At 39.2% G+C, this 18,868-nt stretch overlaps 1 protein-coding gene across 1 annotated transcript in view; it reads left to right on the forward strand.

Moving 5' to 3' along the window:
• The window catches only part of myom3 (myomesin 3), a 57,267-nt gene that overhangs the window by 33,524 nt on the left and 4,875 nt on the right, over positions 1–18,868 (forward strand). The window contains exons 14-28 of the mRNA XM_053326900.1: positions 1,874–2,057; positions 2,536–2,710; positions 2,872–2,993; positions 4,097–4,284; positions 7,538–7,664; positions 9,335–9,516; positions 10,023–10,137; positions 10,666–10,822; positions 11,804–11,910; positions 12,351–12,395; positions 12,764–12,900; positions 14,941–15,085; positions 16,514–16,573; positions 17,545–17,612; positions 18,354–18,464. Coding sequence (XP_053182875.1) covers positions 1,874–2,057; positions 2,536–2,710; positions 2,872–2,993; positions 4,097–4,284; positions 7,538–7,664; positions 9,335–9,516; positions 10,023–10,137; positions 10,666–10,822; positions 11,804–11,910; positions 12,351–12,395; positions 12,764–12,900; positions 14,941–15,085; positions 16,514–16,573; positions 17,545–17,612; positions 18,354–18,464 — 1,923 coding nt within the window. The remainder of the gene's footprint in view (positions 1–1,873; positions 2,058–2,535; positions 2,711–2,871; positions 2,994–4,096; positions 4,285–7,537; positions 7,665–9,334; positions 9,517–10,022; positions 10,138–10,665; positions 10,823–11,803; positions 11,911–12,350; positions 12,396–12,763; positions 12,901–14,940; positions 15,086–16,513; positions 16,574–17,544; positions 17,613–18,353; positions 18,465–18,868) is intronic.

Consider the following 18,868-nt stretch of genomic DNA (forward strand, 5'->3'; position numbering starts at 1 on the left):
CACCTGGGGTGGTGGCTGTGGCTCAGGAGGTAGAGCCAGTCGTCCACTAATCAGATGATCGGTGGTCTGGCTCCTCTACTCTGCATGTTGAAGTGTCCTTGGACAAGATATCTGAACCCCAAATTGCTCCCGAAGGCTGCCATTAGTGTGTGAGTGTGTGTAACTGAGTATTAGATTAGATCTCCTGATGAGCAGGTTGGCACCTTGCATGGCAGCCTCTTCCATCAGAGTATGAATATGTGTGTGAATGGGTGAATGTTGACATGCACTGTAAAGTGCTTTGGTCTGAAGACTAGAAAGGCACTATATAAATGTGGTCCATTTACCATAATTTACCATATGTATATAGACATATATATCAATGTTCTCTCATTCTCAATTCTAATCTCAATGGGACTCAACTAAAAAATACAAATAAAATACCTTCACAGTCACTGAACACAAGAATCAATATTCTTGCATCATCAGTTCTCGGTCGCTTATAAGGTTTGGCCAATCTAGTGCTGGAATGTGAGCCAAATTAACAACAGGCTCCTGACCACAGCACTAATTAAAGAGACAGGAGGAGGAAAACACACACACACTAAGACACACACAGTGAGACGCACACACTTCTACCACTATGTTGTCAGTTTAACTGAGAATTTGTGGACTCATTAAAAGCAAGCAGACCTTGATGTTGCTCTTTTATGCCATGCACTTTGGCACAGGGGGTTTGATTTTCTTGCTTGCATAGTTGAAAGACTTTTTTACTTTCCAACTGACAAAGTAATGTTACTACCTGGAGTGAGATTTGAAGGTTTTGTGCAGTTTAACATTGGTTAGAACTGTAGCACATTCTGGTTTTGACTCATTAGGAAGCATTGCAGTGATGCATTCAAGATAATATTTGTTAAACTGAACACAGCCAAAAAACGTGTCCACAATGAGACTCAAAGTTTAAAATGACGCCAAAATAATAAATGTTTACTTCCAACATATTAAAGTGTGGGAACTGACCCGTTCTTCACAGCAATAAAGGGCCTCGGCTCTCCAATATCAACCCAGACACCCAGCAGCTCCTAGCTTCAATAATCAGAAAACTGCCACAGGAAATGGATTTTCATTGGACTTTTATAAGTTACTGGGGTAATAAAACTGTCAAATCTGTCTAAGACACCTGAAATTACTAAAGTCGGCTGCCTTACTTCCGCCTATGTAATGAAGGGAACATATAAATATCCCTCTCGCCCTTGAGCAAGCGTTTTATAATCACTGATCTCTTTGACGTGCCCTTTTCTATTGTTCAGTTTCCCATCTTGAAACGGGGAGTTAGAGAAGGAAATAACGGTTCATCAGAGCAGGAAAACATTAAAGTAAATGTAATTCATAAATGAGGGAAGGTTAGTACCATAACAAAAACCCCAAAATGATTAATCAACAGTTGCACCTACATGTCTGCTTGTCTTTTTGACTCTGCATCTCCATATCTGCTCTCGAGCTAAGATTAGAAAAGCCTCCATATTCTCTCTCTCTGTGCACATTTTCTGCCTTCCTGTATCTGACGATCTTTTCACTTCTTTGGCTGCACAACTCTCCCTATCCACAAAATTGCCAGTCTTTATTCTTCCCTTTCCCCCTTTGTCTGTACATTAAGTGGTTTGCTCCAAAATTATACAATCCTCAGTTAACTACACAATAAATTATGGTACGAAATTTGAATGAAATATGTGACTTTTTAAAGCAATATTTGGCAGTCTGAGCCCCTCACTTTTGTGCAGATTGAAACTTCCAGCATATGTGAAGGATACTGAATAATGAGCATGCCCTTGAAACAGATAGTGCTTTTTGAAATGGCCTTTATTTTTTCTTTCTAATGCTATACTTGGATCAGTCCCTGGCAGGGAAGAACAGCTGGGAACTGGCCAGTTTGGACATGGTGGTAAACTCTCCAAGGTTCCCAGTGTTTGACCTGGCGAAGGGCAAACAGTACTGCTTCAGAGTGCGCTCCGTCAACAAGTATGGTGTCAGTGAACCCTCGGAGCCGAGTGAGTTGATCTCCTTGGGAACGCCACCAGGTGAGAGAGCGTGTGCTATGTGATGGTACTCACTTATTACTCTACCTGTTGTAAAGGTCAATTGCATTTTGTAGAGCTGGTTTCTAGCTCCACATTAGTTTCTATTATTGGAACCAATGTTTTACAACTTGTCTGATCATCTTTCTACGATGGTGGTTGTTGCATTATGATCATAAATCCGAACAGTTAGTCCTCAAGTTTAAAGAGAGTCGTGACTTAGTATAAAGAAACCTAAACCTATCCATCCGTGAATTAAGGTATATTTGTGTATCAGTGTCTGATTCTCTGTGAGCATATCAGCTTCAGAAACACAGATTTTATTTGGAACCACAAGTTAATTTTCAGGACATCCCAAAGTGAGACTTGCTCATATTTTTTAATTCTATGTGAACAAAAGATATGCCTGAATTTAGTCAATTCTCATTTGATCATTTCATCTTTATTCCTGACTGATGATCTTTCATTTGATTTCCATCAGGTGCTCCAGCTCCGCCTAGCTCTGTTATGGCCATCAGAGACACAGACACCTCTGTGCTGCTTCAGTGGCGGGAGCCCAAAGACAAAAACGACATCTTGGGATATTACCTTTACTACAGTGAAGTTGGCAAACAAACCTGGGAGACTGTTAACAACAAACCCATTACTAAAAACAGGTAATAGAGATATATTTTAAACATATTTGGTTGCACTAGTTTTTATCAAATGTAGTATATACAGTATAGTCTGAGTCCAATAACATGGAGTTGAAGTTGTAGCAGTTGGCTAGGATGTGATTGATCTTTCAGTGTGTCTGAACTTCATCCCTCCTTCTCAGGTTCACGGTCCATGGTCTGAAGACTCAAAAGGAATATGTGTTTAGGGTGAAGTCTGTGAGTCGTGCAGGAAACAGCGTCTACTCAGATGAGTCTCAGCCAATCCTGGTCAAATCAGCCCTTCGTAAGTGCAGCTGCGAGCCGAAATAGTGGACAAAAAATGTGTGTTTTTTCCCCAGCTCAAATATCAAATACTTTCTGATCATCTCTGATGCTTTTACAAAGTGAGACACATAATTGCTCTTGGAAAGTTAAAGTGTAGAAGACCTGACATTAAAATGTAGTATTTAAATGTTTAATGAATCAATCAGTTCACATTGGTTCAAGATTTTGTAGTTATTAGCTATTTGCAGAGCTCCACAGCATTTAAAGTAAAAATCCAGACAAATAAATGCAGTTCTCAATATTGTGCTGGTTAGACTCAGACCAAAACAGTTTTCTTGGAATTTATTGGCAATAAAGCTATTCTACCTTTTGCACCTAGTGCTTGCGGCCAACATCTGAAATATCAGTTTTGACTGGATCATAAAGTAAATTCAAGTAAAAGAAAGTAAAGTAAAAAACTTCGCAAACAGGCTCATTCTTCTTCAACTTAAAAAAGCATAATAAAAGTAATTTTCACTAAAACATTAAGGAACCTTATGTCCTCCATATTAGTGGAAAATGTGTTTCTCAAGCTGGAGAAAGAAGCAAACTAAGTATGGGCCAGAAAAGCTTTTAATGTTGTACAGCAGACTGAGCTCCTTCTGCATGTCAATATCAAGTATTGACCTGCATCACATATTTTAACTCAACAAAATATAATAGATTTCTCTTGTTGTGCTTGCTTTAAAGCCTGGTGGTGATGTACCTGTTGAAGAGCTTCTTACTTTCTGTGTTTCAGTCTCAGATAATATGCTCTCTGCCGCCTGCAGTAAAGTACAGTGATGACTCATTTTGCTTGCCTCTCACTGCTTGAATATATTCAAATCTGTTCTGCCAGTCAGCCATTACCTGGGGATAAATGGCTGAAGTCCAATTCCAATTTTATAGAAGTTGAATATTTATTTCATTCTCATTTGAGAATGCTTAACATAAGCCTAGAGTTACAAATTTGCAACTCTGCTCTCGATAGTTGTGGTAGGCCACGGAGTTATTATCAGTCTATTTAATGAGAATGACCGCCTGCTGAGATTCTCTCTTCTGTTTCCCATGATTCATTTTTTTATTCTGTTCTGTCTTGTCCAGGTGTTCCTTCTGCTCCCTCTGCCATCGCCCTGTTGCTGTGCACTGGATCAGAAATGGTGTTGGGCTGGAGGGCACCTGCCTGTAACGGGGGAACCCCTGTGCATGGATACTACCTGGACCAGAGGGAGAAGGGCACGGATACATGGAGAGAAGTCAATAGCAAGCTTGTCAAAGAGAGGCAGTTTAAGGTTGGTAAAGCTGAAGTAGGATACACTTATGGTTTTGTGTAGCACTATTGTCCTTTGACAACATATAGACATGAAGCAAGATGTGTTACTTGTGATGCTGTATCCAGTATGTCCTACTCAGTGACACAGTGCAAGAACACATTGTATATTTTGACTTTTAATGAGAATATGGAAAAAGAAAACAATGCAAATTCTTGCACGAAACAGATTTACACCCACTACTAACAATTAGGGCTGACTTTTAATATAGTTATACTAATATAATATATGTCTCCAGTTAGCGGTTACCTCAAAATAATGGCAATATTGGCTAAAGCTCCCTCTTCCACATTGGCTGTGTCACTAGGCAACAAGCAGTGTCCATGGAGACCCAGAGGAAATTTAAATCTTTAACCTGTCTCTGGGAGATTACAGGTGCTCATTAATTAGACATTGTGCAAATATGTTATGTGTGAGTGGTTGTTTTTAGCTCCTGGGAAAAAACAAAGACAAAGCCAATTAGAAAGAAAATGCTTGTGCCACTGTATATCAACATGATCCCTACACATTGTGAGGAGCACAGTCTTGAGGATTGGGGAACCCTTGCTTGAAGGAACCTTTTGGTGAGAACATGCAGCTCCACCTATTGGGCTAAATGAGCAGCTACAACAGCCTAACGTCCTCCAAGCATGCTATGTCTTCTCCCAACATGATCTGATTGATGCTGTTTATGTAAATTAGAGTTAGAATACTGATTGTGCTGCAATCTTGTGCTTATCGTCCTCAAAGCCTCCACAATTGTAGCTGCCAGGAAGAAATGTCTCTAATCTTGCTTCATTAGAGCAAGAACAGGTGTGAACGCCTTGTTTTTTTTTTCCTTGGATTGACATTACACCGTAAACCATTAAGTACTACTGTATTTAAAATTAAGTAAAAGTACAGATATCAACAGCAAAATGTAATTAAAGTATTAATAGTAAAAGCACTCATTCTGATTTTTATATATTACATTTAAGATAGTTAATACTAATTCATCAATGCATAAGAAGCATTTTACTTTTTATAGCTTATTTGAATTACTTTATATACAGTTAAGCAGTGGTGGAAAGTAACTAAATACATTTACTGCTCGTTAGATCCTAACACAAACTGGACTTCTGCTTCTTGTCTTAAGACAGACTTTAAAAAATGTTAATAGATGGTTAAGCAGCTCATCTCACTGAATCCTGTCAGGCTTTTGTCAAATAAAATAAATATTTTCACACAAAAAAACAGATATGTCTACTTTTAATTAAAACACCTCGAAAATCTGAGTGACTGAATCCATACTGAAGCTGTCAGAATCTCTGCTACCTTTTTCAGCTGTGAAGTTTGTAGGCTTTGTCATCGCTCCCCAACAGGGAAGGCTCCTCAAATGGCATCTTTCTGGCAGTCGACAGGAGGCTGGTGTGTAGAAACTGACTGGTCAGTGTGTTGAGCTTTACCATTTATGAAGTGTAGTGGTCAGGACATTCCCTGTCAGACGTCTCCTTAATGATGCTGTGGATGTACAAAGCTGGCTTCTCCGTGCGCTGAGGGCTGCAGACAGTGACACAGCTATTTGAAAGTGGGGCAGAACTTCTGGGACGTGGCATCTTAGATGAGTGGGTTGATGGCACTGTTCAAGTGCAGAGGTGGCAGGAGCAGGAACCACGTAGGCCTTGACCACTCCTAAGGTCCAGTAGGGTATTTAAAGTGAAGAGGATCACCACCACACCTAGCATAATGGTCATTTGATAAAATACTGTCATAGACATTGTGCACAGGCAGTTTTAGTGGCCACACCACAAAGTCTCTCATGACTGGTGTGCATGAGATCATCACAACCTAAAAATTAAAGTTAGTTTTTATTCAGTTGAAGTTTCTCGCCACCCTCTGTGCAGGAAACTGTGACGACCAGGGTTTATGTGAGGTTATTGACAAGACCACTGGGTGTGGGGAAAAAATTACATCCTGTCTGTGAACACAGCTGCTTCTCCATGCGAACATTTGACTTTAGTCTGCTTCAATATGTTTAATGAGATTAACACAGTTCTTCCACCTTCATGCTCAAATATTGATGTTGTGACTGGAATCTTTCATAGAGCCGAATTACCAGAATACAAAGTCCTGTAGAGGAAAGTATGTGTACTTCTCCTGCGCTACATTTCAGGAAGGTCATCTGCCTCAAGAGGATTTTTCATGCAGAACTTTTACTTGTAATTGAGGTTTTTTTTTTGCTGTATTGCTACTTTTATTTGAGTAAAGTATCTGAATACTAGCACTGCAGTTAGGTATTTTGGTCGGAGGGTTTGTGAGATGATTAATGAGTTTTAATCTTTTACAATACATCATATGTTGAATAAATCTGCAATGTAACCAGTAACTGTACCAGAACATAGAAACACTAGTTCAGTACTTAGGTAATTGTACTTTCCACCAATGCTTTATAAACAGTAAATGGGGTATCAGGTTGTACTGATGAAGACGTGGGTTCAGTCTTCCAACAATCAAATCCTGAGCAAAGGTTGATTTCCCCCCCTGGAGGTTGACAAATATGTGTTAAATAATCAAATGCAGCCTTTTCGCCATCTAGTGGATGTAAACTGTACATCCTTCTACCTATTTTGGCGGACACCTTTTCATTTCTTGTGTGATAAGATTTCAATCTGGAAAGAGAGTTGTCGTTCATCTAAAATGTGGTTAGAGAAGGATCTATAGAAGATGAAAGGAATGGTACATTGATGGTCGAGGGTGGTGGTTGGTTTTTAGATAGCATTGCTATTACTGTGAAATAAGCTCCCTCTGGATGTGTCAATTAGTTGTCGGGAGAGAGCCTGGAGCAGCGGCAGAAATTCACAACTGTTCACAGAGGCGATAAGGGCCTTAAAGTCTAAGTGGCAATGAATAGGAAGATCAATGAGCAGGTCAATAAGGCTGAATCCCCTCTCTTCCTAAAGCCAAAGTGTCTTGGGGGCTCAGCAAAAAATGCTGTGGCAGCAGCAACAGCAGCAGCAGGAACAGAGCAACACTAATACCTTGTAAAATGCTTGCTTGAGTCAGGAGAGGTGTAACTGTACAACTAGGGAGCTTTAGTCCCTGTATAATGTGATAAGTGATCCATGTTTTCCTTAAAGATAGCCAGAATTCATCTCTGTCTGCTTGTATTCAACTTCAAATGGGGACACCACCATTATTTTTGCCATGTAACCATTAAGATTAACCAGCTTTATTTGTGGCTGGTCTATTTCTACAGGTTTCCAACTTGACTAGTGGGCATTTCTACAGATTCAGAGTGTTTGCTGCCAATGTGGTTGGCATCGGGGAGCCCTCTGAGCCCAGTGAAGCTTTCTTGTGTGAGGAGTGGACAATGCCAGAACCAGGTGAGGTGAATGTGACCGGACAATTATTTTATGATTTAAATATTCAAAACTTCAGACAAGATGTATAAAAGTACTATGTTTGGAGCAATAATGTGTGTCTAATATGGGTTTTCTACAAAAAAATATCATTACCATGTTAAAAATTTCTACTCTTTCTCTCTTACTAAAAATCCAGACTATGTGAACATGCAAATATTGTGGATTTTAAAACATTTAACTGCTGGACAGAAGACATCTCTGACTTCAATGAAAAGTCTATTCTCAGTGTTTGTGCACTGGAGGCTTCAAGTTTCCACACTTTCTCACTTTTGCATACTGGACAGGAATTGGCTTCCACAAATTACAAATCCTGCTCTCATAGCTTCACTGTTTAAAATCCAATTTTTTACGAGCACCAAGAAACTTTCCTTTTTCAGGAGATGAATGTGAAAACAGCCTTCCAGTGTCAAACTCTGCACATGCATCATTCTGCACAGTGGAGCACACACATCCAACTATAGGAACAAGAACATAAACACACATTTCAGTCATATAGAGGCTTTAAAAAAGTTTCTATACAAACAAACAATGAAGAATGAAACCACTGTCATTACCCTCCTGAACTGTATTTTCAACTAAAGTCTGAGTACACATAGCAAAAAAAGTTTATTGACCCGAACCTGGATAGGGAGGTCATATGGAAGCAAAGACCATCAGGTCCTCATCCGCTGAAGGACCTGTTACCGTTCAAGTATAGTTTAATAGAAAGGACACCATTAAAAGTGCATGTGGTCACCTCACAACAAAGTAGACAGGTCGATATAGAGTACCAGAAAAAAAACTATCTATTTGCATATTGTTCCATTAAAGTGCAAAATGCAGGAAGAGGTCAGCAGTCAAGCACTTTCTACAGAGGCAATAATCGCTTAGAGTTAGAGTTAGTTGAATTCATTGATATGTATGACTTGTCATAATATATAATATTGCCACGGCTGCTGGCTAATGTCCTTGAGCGAGACACTATCAGCCAAAGTGGCAGAGTGTGAAACAAATTTTCCCTTCAGGAATCAGAAAACTGTCACAAACAATACATTATTATTACAAACACACACACACACACACACACACACACACACACACACACACACACACACACAGTTGTTCCAGTGTGTGGTAGCTCAGCAGACAGCCCAGCAGTTCTGGCCATACTCATATCAGCTTCTTGTGACATTAATATTGAAAATGGAGAGAGGGTTTTTCACACATGCCACTTTTAAAGCGAAGCTCATTAATCTTGGCAAATGGGCTTTCCTCTGTGCCGTTAATAATTTAAAAGTGACCGAAAATCATTAAGCAAATTAACTACCACATGCCGGCATGAAGTCAGTCGGGGTACATTAGGGAAAGTCACTGTTCTCCTTTTGATTTTTACTGTTATTTCTTGCTTCTTCTTTTAAGTTGGAAGAAGTCTTGTGTGGCTGGTTTTCATATGGTCACTGTGGGGAGAATATCCAGACCAATATTTTGTCCTTGTTTTTCAGTTTTCTGGGCTTTTACTTCACTGTGAAATGTTATCAGAGTTTAGCTGCAGTGTTTAGACACACACATACACACTGCCCAAAACATTAACCCTGACAGAAACAGTATATGTCCAAAGCTTGTTCCTCTGACCCTTTCTTCTTCTTTTTGAGGTTGTCCTTATGACCTGGAGTTCAGGGAGGTGAGAGACAACTCTGTGGTGGTGTTATGGGCGGCTCCATTGTATGAAGGGCAGGGTCCTGTCACTGGCTATTTGGTAGAAATCAGCCAGGGCGACCAATCAGATGAATGGACTGCTGTGAATGAGGAGCCAATCACCGACATGTATTACAAGGTGAGTAAATGGTAAATGGAACGGACTGTACTCATATAGCGCTTTTCTAGTCGTTATGACCACTCAAAGCGCTTTAACATTACATGTATCATTCAGTCATTCATACACTGATGGCAGGGGCGACCACCCCTTGCTCATCAGGAGGAAACTAACCATTCATACACCGTTGGCACAGCAACAGGAGCAATTGGGGGTTAAGTATCCTCCAGTCCACAGTTCCTTCACTTTATTTGAAACCTATGGACCAATAAAGAGAGATAACAGATGAAGTACAATATATACATTTGACTTTAAAAAGAAAAAAATGATATTTGTTGATCACAATAGTTAACAGGGCAGGTAAGAGTGTATTTAACACTAAGCACCAGTAAAGTATTGCTCTAAAAACTCACCCAGAAGAAGCTTTTTTGTTTCCTTTGTGTTTCAGAGGCTTCAAATGTTGAAATAATCCTGATAAGTGATGTGTATGGATAGTAAAGATTTGATCCATTTCTTATGACACGCAGGTTTCAGGTCTTCAGGCAGGTCAAACCTACCGTCTGCGTGTGTCGGCTGTCAATGAGGCTGGAGTGGGATGTGCCTCCCTGCCTTCTGAGCCAGTCACAGCTCAGACAAGTCCAGGTCAGCAATCATGGCTCTAGATATATAACTATTGTACCAACACTTGTTAGAGATTGATACTCTGGAGTATCAATCGTTCAATTGGGAGCCTTTTTTAAGAATCCTAGATACACGAATAAAACATGACAAGTTCCTTTAATACCCCTTTTTCATGTCTAAGAAGTGTGATTCAGTGCAGCAGTGAATAATATTAAGATACTGCAAAGACTTTTACATCATACAGACCAAGCAGTTTGAAAATTAACCAACCACCCAGTGCAATATTAAAAAAATATGTGTAAAATATGAGTGAATGTGTGACTTTACAACATGTGCAACGTGCAACTGCAATTAAATTCAAAATAAAAATGTGAAAATACTCAACATAAAATGGTAAATGCAATAATAGGATAAGTGAATACAATAAAATATACAGATTGGATCCCTCTGGTTGGATTTCGGACATCATGTTATGAATTCCCTGAGTTACAGGAGTACATTTAACAGCGCACTTAACTGTAAACTATGAACTCATTTTATCATCCTCAGGCACCAAAAACATTGAGATTGGTGTGGACAATGATGGCTTCATATATTTGGCCTATGAGTCTAATGAGATGAATGATGACAGCAAATTCAACTGGAGGAAAAACTACGCAGAGGCCATAGACGCTGGAAGAGCCCAGGAAAAGACCATAAAGAATAGGTAGGATTGTTCATGTGCTGCCCGGACTGTACGTCTTTCCTCCTGTTAACATCTGAATTACAAGGAATATGTGACAAGTGTGTACGAACGAGAGGTGGTATTGTGAAGTCGCCTCATAGAAATAACAACTCTGTGGGTTCATGTAACAAATAAGATGGGAGGTGGGAGGTAAGATGGATACAAAGACCATTTATTCACTGGAGGACACAGCATCATTTTGGATACTCTTGGTGGCAGTCTTGGTGGAAGCATTAAACTCCTCACATGGGTCTCTGCCCTTTTCACACTTTAAAGGGGGTATATCATGCACATTTCTATCTCTGTATTTATATTCTGGGGCTTTACTGGTATATCTTTGCATGATTTATTGTTCTAAAACCTCCTTATTTATCTTATATTAGCCCAGTATGTAGCCCCTCAGTTCAGCCTCTGACTGAAATAGGTCATTTTAGCTCCTGTCTCTTGAAGATTTACAGTAGTAGCAGCGTTTTACTTCTTTTTCTCATTCTTTACTCAAAATGGAAACTTCTATGTTCTCAAAAAAACCCACAAAAAGCATGATATATCACCCTTTAAATCATCATTAAGCAACGGTGCAAGAAAAGCTGGTTAACCCCACATAGTTCCACTCACTGGACAGATTTCAGGGTAAACAGGACTATGGACAAAACATTATATAACAAATTACTTATATATATATAAAGACAATGGTCCCATTATGCCTGGTCTGAATCAACTGAAATTGCATTGTAAAGCAATCTTTCACCGTTCCACTCTTTCATAGCATGTAAAAAATAATACAATTTAAAGCTGAGCTGGCTGGGGGCCATTAGGACAGGAAGCACTGTGAAGTCTGATCACTGACAGCACAAAACAGCACCTATACAGCATCTTGTCTGCAGGGTGGAAAGATGAGGCTGAAATTGCTCTCTAGATGCAACTGTCTCAGTTTTTTTTTTCTTTTTTCAATTTGTCCATCAGGTCAGTCCTCACCTTCACCGACCCCACTGAGGAAGATCTGGGTCTCTACACAGTGGAGATGAGCGACAACCCCGACCTATCATCCAGCTATGATTTCACTGCTGAAGGTAAACTGAATGGTGATGTGTGTAAAGCATTATAATAAAATTTGATCATAATTGTTATAATAATGCCATGTCGAAGTAATATTCCCCCCTTGGCACAATGAAAAAAGCTGTTTGACCCGGTTGTCTCGTGTTATTGAAGAAGCTGACGACAGCAGGAAAAATACAAGGCCTTTAATTTTAAGAGTTATCAAGCTTTTCTCTCAAGCAAATAATTATGCCCCTCACAACTACCTCAACAAGGTCACTCATCCAACTCAGCATATGTTCTCAATCAGCTTTCCTGCTTACCAGCTTTAAAAAAAAAAAAAAAAAAAAAGAGCCATGAGAGCCTTTGATCTGCTCACTGCCACATTGACAATATGTAGGTGTTACAAAATGTGATCCCTGATCAAAGTTTAATTAACCTTCAGCTGCTGTTTTGCTTCTTTTTTTTTTTGCAGACCTTGAACGACTCAAAGAACTCAGCTGGCACATCAGAAATCCACGTATGTACTGCAAAGACAATCAACTGTTTTGTGAAGAAAGGAGCTGAAATTTAAGAGAAACAATAAGAACAATACCTTGAAAAGAGTATTTTTCAGCTGGTATCAGAATCATTTTCGTTAGGAGGGTTGATAACCATACAGGAGTCCTATTTGTATTAATATCAGTGCATAAATGGGCTCGAAAATAGGATATATTCTGACACACTATACTAGAACAGCAGGATTTATATATGGTAGAAAGACAAATCAGTCTACAGTCTATCACTGTTCATTTAAATATTCATTAAGTATCCAACATTAATTAACTGGTCGTCTACTCTAATTCAGTGTCTTACTTTAATGCTCTGTGTTTAAATTCCCTTTGGCAGTGATCGCACTGAAGTCAGCCTGGCAGGTGGATGTTTCTGAGACAGGCAACGTGCGTCTTTGGCTTCAGACAGAGAGTCTGAGTAATGCGGCTGAGCTCCGTCTCATCTTCAATGACCGAGAAATTTCCAGCACTCCCGTAAGAACTACTGCACAAATTATCCTGTGGTACTGAAGCCGAGAAAGTTGAGCATGTCACTAACCTGGTCAGAGTTAAAGGATTTGATACCTACCTTCATGCTGTATTTTGGATAAAAGGATCAACCAGCAGGGATGTTTTCATATTTAGAATCAAATTAAGATACTCATTATTACTGCAGTCCTATGAGCATCTGGCAGAGTCATTTAACTTTGCCATGCTGCCAGGTGAGGCTATGATGGGTGTTTATACAGCTAATACAAGGAGGGATTGGGAGGTCTCATCCTGACTGACTAAACTATAACGTATAAATAAGTTCAACAGTGTGTAGGAGTGACCTAATGAAACTGTACATTCTGTTCAAGGGGCAAAGTTTGAGTGTAATAGTCGCCCATTAATTTTCTGATGATCAACTAATCGATTTATTGAGGCAAATGGCAATTCAGTCTTTTTATTAGTCTATAGCTATCCTCTTTTAAACATATAATCAAAGATTTTATAGTGAGCAAAAGGCCTAACATTATAATTCATCCTTAAAAAGCACATAATATACAGATGTCATAAATCTCTGCAAGGTTTATATAAAATTAGGGTGCACCTGGGTTTATGACAAGTCACTACGAATTGAAATCAGCAATTAGTGTCCTAATAAACATCCTGGAAGGCAGGAAATTGAAGCTACCAGCAGAGATGAGGAGCAGGTGTGCAACGCATCAGAAGGTCTGGGAACTTAGCTAATTTTACAAGTCTGGGAGACAGAAGGATCAATTGAGCTGAAGGTGGAGGAGGAGCCCACAGCTGGTAAATGTGCCACTTTTGGTTAGATGCTAAACAATAGCAAAGGTGGAGGAGGCTGACAATTTAGACAACTTCCTTCAAACAAACATTATCAACAGTGAATCAGCTGCCTTGCTGTTGGATCTTTAGTACCGGATGAAATCACTCTTTGAAATTGAAAAGCGTGTGTTTGCTTGTGTTTGTGCAGCATGATATACATATTAATAAAAAAATATATATTGCTTCTTTTTTTTTTTTAAAGCTCGTTTCCTATGGCATCATTTCAAGCAGAAGTCAGGCTGTACACTTGTATATAATATGTGGTTCATATATCTAAAAAATGAACTCCAAATTCATTTACTTTTAATAAAACAGCTCAGTGAAAGCCATGGCTATTCAAGAAAAACAAAACAAAAAGCAATTTCATAAACATATTCCAACCCCATTATTAACAGAATAATGTAATGCTATAGCAAGCGCGAACATGGAGAATAGAGCCACAGTTATTTCACCTGCCATTTCAAAGTGCAATTTCAACTCCGATGACCCAAAATAAAGAAACAGCATAAACATGGAGGAAAATAAACTGAATGTGAATAAACCTCCTTAGCACTTATATTTGTTATGGCACCAAGCTAAAAATAATCACCATCGCTGTCAAGGTTATTGAACCATGCACCGATGTGTCCACAGAGAGAAAAAAACAAATACAATGCAGTGTGTGTTTGCTCGAGTTTGTGCGAGACGTTTTAGACTGCTTCATATTCAGCCGCTTCCATTCATCGCTTGTATTTCATTTTCATTTATTCCATTATTTCCCAATATCAGGGTTCCATCTGAACAGTACTGATTATACGTTATTTCTAAATGATCACAGCTGAGGCTTGCAAATTCAAAAGCCATTTAGCTGATTAGAGCCCTTAGGGTTGCCATACATCACAAATCACATCCACCACTGAGGCCCATCAACATGCAAGGCATAGACTTATCTTGATGAACATAAAACCCATGAAAATGAGCTCAAAGGCTGTTTCCTTCTGCATCTGTGTTGATTTGTGTGCATGTATTACGAAAAGGAATATCTAATCTGTGCTGTGCATTTGTGTGTGTGTGTGTACGTCACTTTTCATGCACTGATTCACTCCATATTCTCTCTGTATACCACCTATAGCGTAGAAGCAAATGACGCGTCTACCTGTCATCCGTCTGCACATGAGCTGATGTTTGCTGCCTACATGGCAACGCTTGTTTGCTTTTCTACAGCATCGTAAGATCAACTTTGACAAGGCTAAAGGTCTGCTGGAGATACTGTTTGATCAGCTCGCTCCAGAAGATGAGGGATCGTACACGGCTCAGTTGAGGGACGGCCGTGCCAAGAACCAGTTTACTTTGGTCTTCGTGGATCAAAGTAAGTCATTCACTCGCCCGCCACCAAGTTGTCATATATTATAATGAAAGACAAGCACAAATGTAGAGGTTTGATAGAAAATACAACAAACACATGTCAATGTTGGGGTGGAACGTATACACTCACTGAGCACTTTATTAAGGGCACCTGTGCAATCTAATGCAATCCAATACAACACAACAGCTCTGCTAGGGTGAACTACAGTGCATTAAATTGTAAAGTGTTCTCAATATTTTGCACCTCTCATATATGTTAAACCACTTTTCAATAAAACACACCCAAGTACACCACCACTGCCCACTATGACCTCAATGATAAATATAAAGTAGGATTATCATCTTTCTGACAATGTCAAAAAAACTGAAACACTTTGTGAAAAGTTTAATTAATGTCAGAGGTGTTTAATGGGATTGCATAAGATTGTAACAAGTGTTCCAAATAAGGTGCTCAGTGGGTGTATAAGCCTCATTATATTTAGTTTTTTTTATTTATATAATGTATTATGTAATCTGGGAAAATGCACTTACATTAGTGTTTCTTTGGAATATTGAGTAGATGAGTGAAACTCAGTTTTAAAAAGTTCAAAGTGAAGTTTGCTTTTATTGTCTCCCAAGAAAGAAGATTGTTTTGGGTTAAAGGAATAGTTGCACAAAAATTCACCTGCGAAACACAACTGCCCACAAAAACCTAGAATTGCAACACCACCCAAAGACAAGCTCACTTAATTACAATCATAAACACACATTTCTCATGCAAGCATATACTAGTAAGAACATCCTGCCAAAACAATTTTAAAAAGGAGGAGCTTTTTCCTCCACATTTTACCCTTCACTCTATTAGATATATATTTGCAGCTGTGCTTGTTTTAAGAGGAACATGTTACTGTAAACTGTTGTAGCTGGTGTCCTCCAACCTAAATATAATCCCATTTGGGTGTGAAGGGACACCCAAATGGGATATAAAATCAGTTTTGAACTGATCTGCTGCTTGGCAAAAAATGATAAAAACTGAAAATGATTAGCTTTGGGCATAACACAGGCACAGATCATCCCAGAGTATAAATCAATTTGATATCAGTTATGGAGGAGAAAGTTTTTTTAATAGAAAGTGTGAAATTACAAGTGTTCAACGTTGTTTGATGGTGTTATCTGATTTGCTGAGGTCACATTAAAATTGTGTTTTTCTACAAATAACAGTTTTTAAAAGTTAATTTAGAGCATTTCTAACTCAAGAATGCTCTAAGTCTACTTTATGCAGCACATAAAGAAACTCTGCCTAACTTATGAAAATATCTATTTTTTTATTCTATTTTGTTTCAGATCCGCCCAAATAACCTGTGAAGTGAAAACGGTTCTGTCTTTCTCTCAGTCTGATTTTTATAATATCTGTTATAGTTTAATAATTTTACATAATTCGTGTCTTGTCTAGAGTTCCGTCAGACGCTGGCGCTGGCCGACGCAAACCGACGTGACTTCAAGAGAAAGTCTGGTGAGAAGTCCTCAAACATCAAAAATACGTAATAAACTGAATCACAGCATCTGCTGCTGGGATCAGCGCGGCTGAACTGTTCGAATCAAAGTCTCATTGTAGTGGAAATTCAGTGACTGTTTAACCCAGGCATGTCAAACTCACTCCACAAAGGGCCGTGTGGCTGCAGGTTTTCATTCCAACCAAGCAGGAGCACACATGCACACCAATCAGCTGACTGAAGAGTGAGTTCAGCTGATTAAATGAGTCGAGCCTGGTGTGCTCCTGCTTGGTTGGAATGAAAACCTGCAGCCACATGGCCCTTTGTGGAATGAGTTTGACACCTGTGGTTTAACCTGTTGCTGAAACACCACCTGTGTTGCATCAGTGCATTATAATGTGGGTGAGTGACACCACAAAGATATAAACATAAAGCCCTTTCATCTTATTCCAAAGTGAAGAGATTACACCTAAAAGCTGCAGCAGCTTTTTGGTAATCTTCGTGTGTAATGACACAGCTGCTTTTTTCTTGTCCGAACTTCTTGAAACTACGGAGTCACACAAAGAAAGAAAGAAAGAAAGAAAGAAAGAAAGAAAGAAAGAAAGCTTGTTGTGCAATTTAACTCATGCTTTCATCACCTGAGCTCTCAGATGAGATGTGTAGCAATTTTGTGCGTTGAGGCCAATATCCCAGTGCCCCTTATGTGCAAATAGACAATCTCACATCAGGTCCATGTGAGACTCACAGTCCACATGACTCATTTTGTTTATTGCAGTCATCATATTACAATACAAAAGAGATTCAAGTATCATTTTGAATATCTCACCACTCTTTCAGGCAGCTGTTGGGACTATTCTGGTTCATCACACAGCCATAACGTACCATAAATTGACTTAATATCATGCGTTAGTGTTTCATTGGTTATGATTGTCCGATGGTCACTTTTTCTGTAGTTTAAGCAGATTGATAATCATATGCTCTATTTTCCAAGGACCTTATTTCCAGGAATTCCTGTCGTGGAGTATAAACCAGGATTGCGAGCTGATTATGAAGTGCAAGGTACTTTAATATTTATAGGATAAAACTGCTAACAGCTATAACAGAACTAACTTAAAATCATATTAGGAGCCTAGAAATGTTTCTCCCTTCATTACTTGTGTAATAAATGTCTTTTGCCCGTGTACATTTGCTAATGGAAATAGTCAGTGTAAAGTAAGAATAAATATGTGTTCTGAGTTTGACATACCACAGAAAGTGTGTTGTTAACCACCCTGCCAAATTTGAATGATTAAAAAAAATTGCCAAATATATGAAATTAGGCTTCAAAGTTGTGTAAAAATCAGCCTCTTTCTCTGCTCCCAAACACTGTGGGCGTGAAGCCCCGCCCCCTACCAAGTGCCACTTGTCAATCAAAGCCCCCGCCTCTACCAGAAACATGGACGCTACATCGGAGAGCTTTCTGCTGCTAACTCAGCTGCTAGCTCGGCGGCTAACTCAGCTAACTGGCTAACTGTAGACTGTAGTAGTAGTAGTAGTTTGCGCTGTATGTATTTATACAGCTACAGCAGCAGGGGCGGGTTTATGCCAATCACCGCCGCATTACGTAACATGGTGGTGATTTTCCACAATTAAAATCTAAATGGTTGAAATACTTTTTACACCTTTTTTAGAAATACATTTATGACCTATTTAATGTGTTAAGAAGAAATATTAGGAATATTATATACTTTTCAACTAATGAATTTTAGAAGATAGCCTGTACATTTTTGTTTCAGAAATGGTACATATCTCCTTACACAGGTCACGAATGTAAACAAGGACACATCCCTGAAGTGGTTTAAGGACGGCAAGGAGGTGACCGATGTTGTGTATGAGCAGTCTACAGGGGTCTGCACACTCACCATCCAACAGGTACCCACAATGATTCCACCTTGTTCTATTTCCAGTATACTAGACGTGGGAGAGGGTTCGAGAGCTCAAGCAAATATGAATCAGCATTTAGAAAAAAGGAAGCAGGTGTAAAGAGGTTACAGGTTTGATATTACAGGATTGAACGACAGCTTCACAATCTTAACACAACAGTCAGGTGAAGAGTGAAATATGAACAGTGAAAGTGGTTTTCCTCGCTGTAATCGTCCCTCCTGTTCACACTGGCTACGAAACGATCCCCTTCAAATGTGATACTTCAGTGTAGGCGATAACACACAGTGTGTCCACACAGTTATTTAGTGCAAAAATGCATTTCAAAGTTTATCTGAAGCCTGTATGAGGCTTCGGCAGTCTGAGTTAGTCATATCAAGTGGATATCTGCCACA

The sequence above is a fragment of the Scomber japonicus genome, chromosome 10, assembly GCF_027409825.1.
Source record: "Scomber japonicus isolate fScoJap1 chromosome 10, fScoJap1.pri, whole genome shotgun sequence".
In the NCBI taxonomy this organism is placed as follows: Eukaryota; Metazoa; Chordata; class Actinopteri; order Scombriformes; family Scombridae; genus Scomber; species Scomber japonicus.